The sequence below is a fragment of the Argiope bruennichi genome, chromosome 5 (assembly GCF_947563725.1).
Source record: "Argiope bruennichi chromosome 5, qqArgBrue1.1, whole genome shotgun sequence".
Lineage (NCBI taxonomy): Eukaryota > Metazoa > Arthropoda > Arachnida > Araneae > Araneidae > Argiope > Argiope bruennichi.
This window is the reverse complement of record NC_079155.1, coordinates 124,424,074-124,436,572: the sequence shown is the minus strand read 5'-3', so window position 1 is coordinate 124,436,572 and position 12,499 is coordinate 124,424,074. Positions and strand designations below refer to the sequence as shown.

Sequence of the window (12,499 nt, the reverse complement as noted above, 5' to 3'; positions counted from 1 at the left end):
CCTCGTCATCTGTCCGCGGTTCAAAATGACAAGGACCGTTCCAAAATAGCCCTAGTGTTGCTTTAAACCGAGGCGTTAATATAACTAAACTAAACTAATCTACAATAAAAAGTTCGTTTTAGCTTATAATGCGAAAGCTTTACTTTCCTTGCCTTCGTTTGAGCGATGGATTTTATCCTGCTTTTAGGCAAGATTAAGTTAAAATATTATCAAAAAAAAAATGTATTAAGACCGAAATGTTAATAAATACTGGTAGAGTAGTTCATCGTGAAAAAAAAAAGGGGCAAAGTTCGGTTAATTTTTCATTAATTGAATACTTAAATAATGTTTGTTCTTTGGAAAGGTGACAATATTCTCTTTCTTTTCATAAACAATAAGAGCAAAACACAGTTGAATCTAGCCCTATTATTTGGGGGAAGACGTGGGACATACATAAATACATAGCCATTGTTATTTTATTTATATTAAGAATTATGATAAGGAAGAAGTATATTCTGTTCAGAGCACTTTGTCTCATGAAAAGGAAAAATCACTTCATCGTGTTATTCTCCCTTTGTTTCCGTGAGCAAAAAGACCTCATTTTACATTTAACATCTTGAATGTTTCATTGATAGAAATGTATTTCCCCCCTCTTTTGATAACAAGTTACGCAAGAGAAAAAAATTCAGAGGAATTCAGAGTTACTGGAATTCTTAAGATATTTTTTTTTTGTCAAGGATATTAACTTGTCCCTTTTTATTTTCACTACAATTAAATTTCTAAAAGTTTTGAAATTTCGTATTAAAATAAAATCTGAATTATTTAATAATCTTTTAGCCTCGTTTTAAATTGCATACGTTATTATTTGCAGGTAATTGGGAAAGTGCAAGAAGAAAGGAAGCAGCAATAGGATTTCATGTTTTGGGATTTTTATGATGGATGTCAATCTGAGCAAATGTCAAGAAGACAAAGTATTTTCGCTTACCAATCCAGATTGACTCATCTTTGGAGATTTCCCGTTTCTGCACTAATAATAGGTAGAAAATGAATGCTGTTTCAAATTTTCTGTTCATTCAGTTACAAGTATAAAAAATGCATAAATATTTCATAATATGAATAAAAATGTCACTTGCATTCGAATATGGTAGTTCGTTGAGCAGCAACATATATGATTTTGATGCAATCTTCAAGCCGGACGAACAAGTTCATATGAACATTATGTCATTTTTAATTCATGTTGTTGGAATGGATGGGAGACAAAAAAAAATCCTTCAACAATTCTCAACTGAAGAGATATTTTTTAACCAAGTTATGAAGCGATGACTAAAAAATGGCATATTGTTTTAAACTGGGAAATGAATGGAATTCACATTTTATCCATTATTAATTACTAGATATTTTACGATCCTTTGATTTATCCACTTTTTATTTCCTCCCATACGTATAACCCATATTATTTCCTTTTTATTCCCTCCCATATTATAAGCAAAGAAGAAATATTATAATCGTCGACACATTCAACTTAATATTTTGACGAATCTCCACTTTTCAGACCTCCCTGAAATGTTTGTCTGTGAACATGATAATGAAAATGCTTTCAATTAGACGATTGGAATTTGATATGTGGTCTTCAGATCAAATTTACAGATTTCTATTTGTAATTCGAATGAAATTTATTCGTAGATTTCTCTCTGTCTGTCCAATACAGATAACTTCGATAACTAAAAAAATGTTATAAGTAAAATGATTAAAATTTAGCACACTGTTTCAACATATAAATTGTAGATTTCTATCATATTTTGAACCAATTCCGTTGGAGGGCTGATCGTCTAGCGGGTTAATACTCTATATCCCAAGTTTATGCGATAACTTAAAAACGCAAATATGCGGATAAATAAATTTTGATATCTAAAGTATAAATTTCTATCAAATTTTGCAGATAATTCTTTAAAGTGGAGGGTCGCAGATCTGTCGATGTATGTATCGGAGTTTAGTATGAATGGAAGTGGAGCAACTCAAAAATACAACGACTGAGATAAATGAAATTTAACATGTGATCTTTTAACTTTAACTGTACTTTTGTATAAAATTTTGGTTTTAATAGGTTTGAAAAAAAAAGACGTACAAATGTAAATTAGATTTTCTTTTTTTATTCTAAGAAGCACAAAAGGCTTCTGTGTGATCTCTAAAAATAAAAATTTGGACGCTCATGTCATTCACAAACGGGTCCAAAATCTATAATTTTATCCGTGGGTAGGGACATAATATCTAATTAGGGATTATGCCATAAGGCCACGAAGTGAAGATCCCTCCCTCTGGTCTTCTTTATAGGTCTGTGGATAAGAGAAGAGATTCAGTTACTGCTGCTGGCAACTGGATGTAAATCCAATAAAACAGAAAATCGGGTAGATGTATCTCTATTAGTATCATTTGGCAACTTATTAGGATTTCAGCATTCTTCACGTCAGTCGTCAGAACTTCAAAATTAGGTTGTTTTTAAAAGTCGAACAATATTATTTAGAATTTGATATTTGAAAATATGTTTTATTCTTGTGACGAATTTTAGGTTCATTTAATAACTAAAATTCAAGAGGGTTAATCATTTTCTAAATACGTTTAGATGCTGTAGCGGGATAGCAACTAAAATACATCAATAGCTTTAATGCAAAATAGCGAAATTGACATAAAAATGATTCGCCTTGCAACCGAAGATTGCAGCCCTTGGTATGCTAATATACCAAAATGAATGATATTTTATTCTTGGAGAAATGGATAGCGAGTTAGGAGAAAAAAAAATACTTAATTTTGTATTTAGTTTGAAATTATTATAAGCAATTAAAAGAATAAAGTTTCGATATTCCTCATATACAAATATCACTTTTCCTAATATTTAAAGAGCAGTGATATATTTTTGGTGTAGATGAAAAAAGTGTACATTTCTTTTTCTAAAGCCTCTAACATGAAATGCCTGTTCGGATGCAAATTGTTGAATATTGATCAGATTTTTCATAACAGACTTCTATTTCAATTAAACATTGGAGATTGTACAGCATCTACTGTCAAAAGGGAACTGGATTGTTACCCAGATACATAAATTTCCATTGAGGCAATTTTAAACCTTTGAAGATAAAACTATCCATTAGAACAAAACGGTAACTTTTATCTTAAAAAATGAACTGCAAATTTTTGTATTTTATTCTGTTGTCAATATTCATGCCGCGCAAAAGATGCGTGTCTGCATCATTGGAAACGACAATACAATTATTGCAACAAAACAGTTTTTGAACTCAGTAGCTTTGTTCGTTTTAAAGATATTGATCATATTCTAAAACTTGTTGCATATATGATAAAATGCATTAGATTCTCCATTAATTCATTAATAAATTATTGTGCCATTTGATTTAATGAAGTTCAAAAGTGCGAATAAAAAGAAACAAGCGATTTATTAAAAATAACACCGATTTGGAAACGTGGTAAAATTAGAGTAAAATAATGGAACAGAAAAAACAATTATAAATACAATTAAATCTATTTTTATGAGTATTAAAAAAGTTGCGTTACAATATCAATTTTTACATTAAAAAAATTAGTCGTCCACGGCGCCATCTTTTGGTGAGAATTCAACAATAACACTTCATAAATTGTTATTGGTTTTCTAAATTGTTATCTCAATCATCGATTGAGTTTTTAGTTAATAACTTACATATATTTTACTTACTTGCCCTTATCACATTCAAGATCGGCTCCTATTAATTAAGGCGTCATTTCATTCTTCGTGCAAACATTACTTTATATAAACGTCTTCAATACCTGGTTTTTTTTTGGGGGGGGGCAAATATGTTGGAGATCCTTACACTGTTTCAAGAGACATGATCATAGCAGTTCCAGCGCAATAAATCTCAATGAAAATATTGTTTACTTAATGCATAACTATACATTGTGTCCACTCTAATTGTGGTCCATCAGCAAATTTCTAATTTCAAAAGCTGTTGATATACATATTCTTTCATATATTAGAAAATGCCATAAATGATTAATGTTGCTTGAATTAATAAATATATTGCCGGAAAAAATTGCGAATTCTAAATTATAATACCGTTTTCGGTCATATGAATCATAACTTGTAAAAATATTCTTGAAACATTCATATTTTTTAGAACAATGTTCCTCGCTTTTACTACCTCTTTTAGGCTTTTAATTCCATTATTTTAAGCTAATGAATAGTTAGAGAAAGTGTAATAAGTTCATTGGTGAATCTTTTTCCTGAAACGATCTATTCAAATAGTGGTATTCAAAACCTCATAATTTGAACAATTTTAGTTATAATGTAATGGAGATTTTTAAAAATGGAAAACATGAATCTCAAGAATATTTTATTAAAAACGGCTGAGAGGATCTTCAGACTTTATAGAAATTTAGAAAGTATTTTTTTTCAGCAATATCTTTTAACCAGTGTGTTCTGCATGTATATGTTATGTGTACGTATTATATATTGTATATTGTATCGTATGTTATTGTGTATGTATATTTTCTGTATGTATATATGTCTATCCACATCTTCATTTTGGCGTAAACTATGTATAATTTTATCTAATCCAATAAAAATTAAATCCTTTTTTTCATAATGATTTTTTTTGCAAAATTTACTATGTAAGTATTTATATTGATTTGTCAAGTGATTTGCGTCTTCGCTTGATTTTAAAAAGGGGATTTGACAGACTTTAAAAAGTAAATTCAGCATTTAATTAATTAACTCAAAAAACATAAATTCTACTTCTTTATACCACTTAAAGTAATTTAATAATTGCTTATTTCTAATAATATAGAAATTAACTATTGGATTATTAATTATTGAATTACTAGTTATTGGATTATTCATTTCACGGCGGTTATTCACAATATTTTTAATCTAACCGGCTGAATATAGAAATATTTGGTTTATTACATTCCATTAAAACTTAGCCAACTTAAATATTGGTTTCAAATGAAGAATATTTGATAAATTTTTACTTTTCTGACGATATTTAATTAATAAAATAACAAATAGTTCCTTTTGTTAAAGATAACAACGACAGGTATCCTTGAAATGATTTTTAGAGTGACATATGCAAACTTTCTTACGCTACTGTTTACAGTTTCTGAAAAATTCTTGCTAACAGATCATTGGATATTCATGCTTAATGTTTAAAATTTTATACACGTAATTTCCTTCTATTTTTTAAAACAATTTCTTAAGAAATACAACACAATATAATCATATTTTTAGTACACTGAAATCTGTAAGGTACATAAACAAATGTCTGGAAAAAATTATATTGATGTGTACCATAAAGAAAACTGATGAAAGTTAAATAAGTTTTCTGGATGCAATATGGCAACTTTAACCCAAACTAAACTAAAACTGTGAACTTGAGGCAATGTTAAAAAAAAGACAAATACTTTGTTATTACTGCTATCTGTCCTCTCTCTCTCTTTTCTTTATAAAGTAAATCTTGTTTCAGCTTTTGATTTTCGGTTTAAAATTTGGGAGAACACAGTTCTTGAAGCAAATATAGCCACTGAAAATAACACGGCGACTTTCTTTTTCATTAATTTTATTTCTTCTGAATTTTTCCCAGCTATGAAAATTAAAAAACAATGACATATAACAATACTTCATTAATTTCCTGCAGAAAATTTATTTATTTCTCTTTTAAATAATTCTAATCTAAAAGAAATTATTTTTCCTAAAACCCGTAGAAAATATCTTAGCTTTATTAAATCCTTTTTTCTGGTAAAATTTTAATTTAAAGTTGAAACTTAAAATGACTATATTACAAGCATTAGCTACTAATATGGTCATTTGAAGGTCATACTAAAATACTGAAGGTAAACTATTACGGTCATCGTAAGGTATGATATTACACTCAGATACTTAGTATAAATGTATCGGTTTGGATCGGTATGTTTTAAGACAAATGGAAACTAACTAGATGAAGTAAATGGTTTATTGAATAATAAGGTATAGTATTTGGTTTTCAATTCTTAGCAATAAAGCTCCTCCTTCCGAATGTCTGTTATTGTGGTTCCATTCAGGTTAGACGGGGACCAGCACACAGCCCAAACATTTTTCGGGAATGGCCTTCCGAAGATCCATGTCATCCGGCAATCGCATCGCATAGGATTTTCTGAAAAATTTTAAAATTATTATGAACACATTCTTCAAATTCCTCAGATAAAAATAATTTATTTAACTGAAAACAAATGAGTCACAAATTGACAACTTACGCTGGCAAAACATGCACAAATGTGGGTGGCAAAACAATACCCTATAATTTACTGAGAGGCCATACAAACTATCCGACACCTTTGAAAAATATAAAAAAATGTTTTATATCTTTTAAATTTATTAATTTTTGACCTGTGGTCCTGTGCTGCGGCAAACTTTTTCAGTCGATAAGTTGCGAACACCATTTTAACTTCTCTAATAATTTGCCTGTCGTTTTGAACAACACATAGATGGCAATTTTTGTGACAAAAGCATTTTGATGTGCGTTGCAATCGGTTTAGGAGAATGATGACATAGTTTGAGAGAGAACATCTGCAAAGGGAGCCTAAATAGGTAAATGTAATTGATTTTTGATCTAAATTGTATTTATTTAAGATCAAAGTTTTGTCCCTCTGCTGTAAAAACAAACAAGCAAAAAATAATATTTCCTAATAGTTTATTTTATCACAATCAGATCCCCCGGGGGTACTTCATAATCGAAGATGAGAAGTTTCCGGCAGGGTGGTTGGTTCTCGCCACTCCTATGGGTACATGAAAAGGGGGGGGGATCTGGCTCCTCACATCGATGACGGCACTTACTTCTTTAGAGAAGTGTTGTGCCGTGGCCGGTGACGGATCTTAGGACTCAACCACAGTTCCCGCCTGTGTTGCTGTAGCGGCAATCCAGTCATTCTGGTTTATTTGTGTGAGCTTTCGGGTGGGTCGGAGAGTCAGTCTATGATTTTATCTTAGTCAGAATACGAGGATGGAAAAACAAATTGTATTACCGCTTGCTTTATTATTCCAAGCCAAAGCAGCACAGTTCCTAAGAAATCATTAAAAAAAATCGAAAAATTTTTATGGACTCATGTGATAAATCGAATCTCTCTAAATGTGTTAATAAAATTTTAGATGTATCTATGCTTTTTTCAAATAAGTTATTGAAAAAATTTTGATGCGTGACAGGAGAGAAAGCAGAGTGTGATATTATACTGCTTGTACTAGGCTGGTGATATTCACGATGCTGTGTTATGGGATTACGCGAATTTTATGCCATATCTATTTTGGACCAAGATCTGTGCGCCTGTCCATCCATGTGTGATGCTACTTGGATCTCTGTCAACCGCATTACTTTAATATGTAATTCAACCTATTTTGCAGTTTGAAATACGCGAATTCTAATTTCTTTTAGGATTTCTGTATTATTTCGTCTTTGCTTTTAAAATTTTGTGCATTTTTCACACATTATTTCTTTCGAAATCATTCCTTCCACATTTTCTCTATACAGATATAAGTACAATTTATGATTATTAAAATTCAAAATTATTTCAAAATCCTTTTTTTTGTGTTTATTGTTAACAAAAACATGCTAACGAGTTAATACGAGATAATCATTTACCATATTTTTGTTTTAAAAAATGAATAATTTTTGAATAAAAACTGAAAAAAAAAGGGTAAGTTGAAGGATCAACTTGGATGGCAAAAATTCACTACCGCTTACCTCGATAGAGATTAGTATCGTCTTAAGATCAATAATCTCATTTCGTTCTTATGTAATAAGTGATCCACGATGATTCAAATTTTGTATCTGTAGTGCATCTAAAAGAAAAATTCTATGGCTGTTTAAAATAATTTTCTTTTTATTTTTTGCTTTATGATTTTTTGAGTAATCTATTCCTAGTTTTTAATTTTGTTAGATAGCGGTCATTTATTAATTTTATTATTTTTAAAAGTTTTTATTGAGAGAAGATCTCCATTAATTAGTAATTTTACTAAAATTATGTATATAATTATTTAGAAAATTAACGTCTATTCTTCCATTAAATTAATCAGTGAGCCAGAAGTTTATTTATACTTAAAAGAGATGAGAAAAAATGATTCAAAATGATTTTTATAAGACAATTGTCCATTTTTTTTTCTTTATATTATATGCAAAAAATCAGAAAAATATAGAGTTTTTTTTTTCTGTTTCGAAATGTAAATCAATGTTGCGACACTACATAAGACATCAAATATTAGAGAATATATGAATGTGTGTAACATGTATGAAGAAGCGTTTGTCATGTGATTCTGACATTTTACGAGCGGAATTCATCACAAAAGAAATAAGCGAAAGGCGCCAAATTTTTAATTTCTTGTATTAATACTTCCTTTGCTAATAAGTTTTGGACGAAAGAATCACTCTGTCCTAACGTTTTACCTTATTAATCATAAATTTCAAAAATTAGTGAATGTCACTGATGGTTTCAATTTCTGCAGCTGAAACATAGATATAAAAAGCAGCATTTACATTTTTATAAATTCAGAATAGAAAAAGTTGATTGATTTAGTTATATTACCGCCCGATTTTAAAGTAACATTAGGCGTATTTTGGGACGGATCTCGCAATTTCATACCGCTGTCCGACGGTGCCGAAGCTGGTACGCCCCTCTATAAGCTTCCGCGCCACACCAGCGGAAGGCAGATTGGTCGCGGCGGATTCGGGGTGCTCCATGCCCGATGTCAGAACGGTTCTTCGAAAGAATCGGGTCTCGAGCCTGAAGCTCTCCTATTCCGAAGCCGAAGTCTTACCATCAGGCCACCTCAGCCCTCAGGGCTGATTCTAATATACTTTAGTAATCTTTCTGCCTAAATAGTTAAAAAATAAAGCGCCAAAGACTTACCATATAAATCGATCTTGTTCAGTCTACTCCAAACAGGTGAAAATGTGTTAAAGTCCACTGTGATTAGCTTATTGGCTAATAAAATGATTGTCGTGAGGGCTGGCATGTTCGTAAACATATCTTCTGGCAATCTCTCGATTAGATTGAAACTGAAAAGAAAAATTGAAATACTTTTTGAGTTTTTTAAAATTTTTTTCTCATTTAAAGACCTCTAAAAGGAACTGAAACTAAATATAGTGAAATCTCGAATAACAGGCATAATTCTTTTCCGAATCTTACTCGTAATGCTGAGTGAAACAGTTTTTTTCCATAGAAATGCATATTAAATAATCCGAAAATAAATTTATAATAATGTAATTTATTATTTATAATGCATGCCTGTCTTGCTAGAACATTGTCTAAAAACATTTGTCTTTGGTCATGCTTCAAAATGTGGCGAAATGAGACACATTACCATTGAATGAATTTGTGCCGCGCATAGCTACTGACTTATCAGGATGGTGCTTTTCAACAAGCGATGCTGTAATACGCTTTTAGCCTCTCCCTTATTCCTCTGAAAGGTTATTGCTATATTGGGCCTATTATTTCTTCTTTTCCCAACCAAATATACACCGCAGTTTTTTTTGCTGTGACACCAAATGATTTTTGGAAGTTCTGGCTTTGTTTTTCCAACAACTCATCGTTGTCATTATTATCTACTTCTAGCCCCATAATTTTGGTCAGAGACAAATTCTCGTCGATTAAAACTCCATACATACTTGCTCAAACATATAGAAGTCTTGCTTGACAACGCTATATGACAAAAATGTTTTAAATGTAGATATAAAGATTCTCTTAAAAAAAGAATCGACTCAGCCTGATAGAAACCAGTCCAGCATGCGACTTCATGATGTCTTCTCGCCACTCGTTCTGCGAAACACCTCTCATTAAGTGAGTCATCATTTTACATTTTATTTTACTCGTTATAGGCATCACTCTTTTTTCAGAGTTGCTCATTACGGCAGGTTTGACTTATCTCACTGCTGATTTAGCGATGCAGTATGTACAAAAGAGAATTGCTCAATTTTAATACAGAGAAATGTTTTTTACGTATATATATTTCATTAATTTTTTATTACTTAATAATTATTTTTCAAAGGAATATATATATATATATATATATATATATATATATATATATATATATATATATATATATATATATATATATATACTTTTTAAATCTCATATAATTTGTTTTTCATAAAATTCATATTACTCATTCTTTAGAAAGCCCGAAAAATACTTTCTTATATATATTCATATAATCATTCTTTACAAAAATCAAGCATTTTTTTTTATCGTATGTTACAGGTTTTACTAGGATTAATTACAAAATTACCAGGAAGTGAGTAAAATGAAATGAAATGTGAAGGCAGAATTTTTCAGATACTTTATAAATAATGACTGAAGATCTTTTACATTAATAATCCCTTTCGTTTCGTATATAGGGTGGTTAGTAAAACTAAATTAGACATTTACTAAAAACTAAAATATAATTCCATTAGTTAGATCAATTTCTTAAATTATTGTTTTTACAAATTTCTTGAGGGGTCATTTCAAGAGTGCTATGAAAACGCTATTTTTTTGGATCAAAAGTATATTTATTAACAGTTAAAGAATATTGAAATCTCATTTTATATAGAGAAAGATTACATTCATCATAAAAATGTTTTACGTCATTAAGATAACACGTTTTTTCTTTGGTAAGTTGTCCTTATAATATAAACTAAATATATTCATTTTATTTTTCCCTTTAATATAATAATGTTAAAATAAACTTTTATCCACACATAAATAAAAGGATTTTTTCTAATAAATGCTTACTAAAAATTCTTTTTCAATAAATATCTTTTTAATAAAAGATTGTGCAATGATTGGAGATGTTTCCAATTTTTTTATGTGTCTTAATTCATCTATTTGCATTTATTTACACGATGCCTATGGTAAGTATATAATGTATTTTATACTTCATCAAATTCGAAATTTGATGCAAAGTTAAACAAAAGGATCCGTTATTTTTATTGCATTTTATATTAGAGCAAGTATAGTACTGATCAATTATATAACGACAAAACTTTTCGCCTATACGTAATTCAAACAAATGACCAAAACAAAGACCAGGTTGGTCTTAAAGAGTCAGAGAGTTTTCGCCAGACAATTTTCTAAACACATAATCAAAGATAGAGAGAATTCTTTGAAATCCATAATAAATATTCTTTTCAGAATTTACCTATGATTCTTAATCATGGAAATACTAATTTATTTGCATTGAATGGTAAGGCACGATGCATAATATTTTATGTATAAAATATATTATAATATTAAACGATGATATTTTATAATATTATGCAATATGATACTATATGAAATTTCAATAGTTAGCAAAGAAAATTATAATTGCCGCAATTCGTATAGATTCTTTTGAAACCAAGCAAAATTTTAGAAATAATTTATTTAAAAAAAAATTTTACTATGCAAATGTCTATATTCTTCACTATCAAATTATTGAAAAAAAATTTTGATTTTATTTTTTACATGCTAGTGAAAGATAGAGAGATTTATACAGATTTTTGATATGATGCCATAATCAAATTCATGATCTCAAAAGAATTTTTTTAAAAAAGATAGTTTCTTAAATATTTTTTTATACTTACCTTAAATTAATGACATTAAGTTTAGTGGCTGGGTTTGGCAACATTGATCTCGCTACATCCTTAATGAGATTCCTTTTGAGAGAAAGAATCGCCAAGTTTTCGAATAATGTGAAAGCATTTTCATCTATGTAAGATATCGAGTCTTGTGTCAACTCCAAATTAGCCAGTGGAAGATGAGCTATTTCCGAAATGTCTGAATCAATTGCATTTAAACCTGCTTTTACAGTCATTAGCGAGGTCAGATTTTCCAACTTCTTGAACTCATGCCATTGAAAACCGTTGAAGATGATACAATCTTGAATAAATAACTTTCGAAGCGAGTTACTTAGGCCTTCAAAGGCGAATTCTGAATCAGACAGATCCCTAAATGTGGAATTATCCAACCATATTCGTTCAACTCTTAGTCCTAAGAATACGTCGCTTGGTATGTAAAGCAGAGAGGAATCCATGATATATAAGGTTTGTATAGGCATGTCTTTGACTCTGGAAAGTGAACTGCGGAGTGTATCTACATTGTTCGCATCTGTGCAGGTGATTTCGGTTGTGTGAAAGCCTATGGTTCGGCAGGAGCAGGGTGGAATCGTTTCCCAAAGGCATCCAAGTGTGGAAGACAATAACGCAAAACTTAAAAATAAGAAAATCATGCTAAAGCCAGTGTTGGTTTTGAAAAAATACAGTTCATATGTGGAAGTAAAATGCAATGATTCTACTAAAATAGATATCGGATCATTTAAAAAAACTCACAGCTGTTAAAGGCTTAGCAGCTGTTACTATTTGCTGTATTTTGCATTGTATAAATGTCACTTTTTTGCATTTGATTCAAGGTCAAAAGCAGATTATTTTAGAAATATTATTCATATAAAGAGATAAAATGTCGTTGCTCGGAAGAAAGATGTATGAATCGATTTGTTACA

At 30.0% G+C, this 12,499-nt stretch overlaps 1 protein-coding gene across 1 annotated transcript; it reads right to left on the bottom strand.

Moving 5' to 3' along the window:
- Positions 1 to 5,948: 5,948 nt before the first annotated feature.
- On the bottom strand, positions 5,949 to 12,285 carry LOC129969442 (connectin-like). The gene is made up of 3 exons (XM_056084014.1): positions 11,586 to 12,285; positions 8,890 to 9,038; positions 5,949 to 6,146 (listed from the first exon to the last, which is right to left on the bottom strand). Exons 1-3 carry the CDS (start codon positions 12,227 to 12,229, stop codon positions 6,004 to 6,006), a joined length of 936 nt encoding a protein of 311 aa, XP_055939989.1. The 5' UTR covers positions 12,230 to 12,285; the 3' UTR covers positions 5,949 to 6,003.
- Between the last annotated feature and the right edge of the window lie 214 nt (positions 12,286 to 12,499).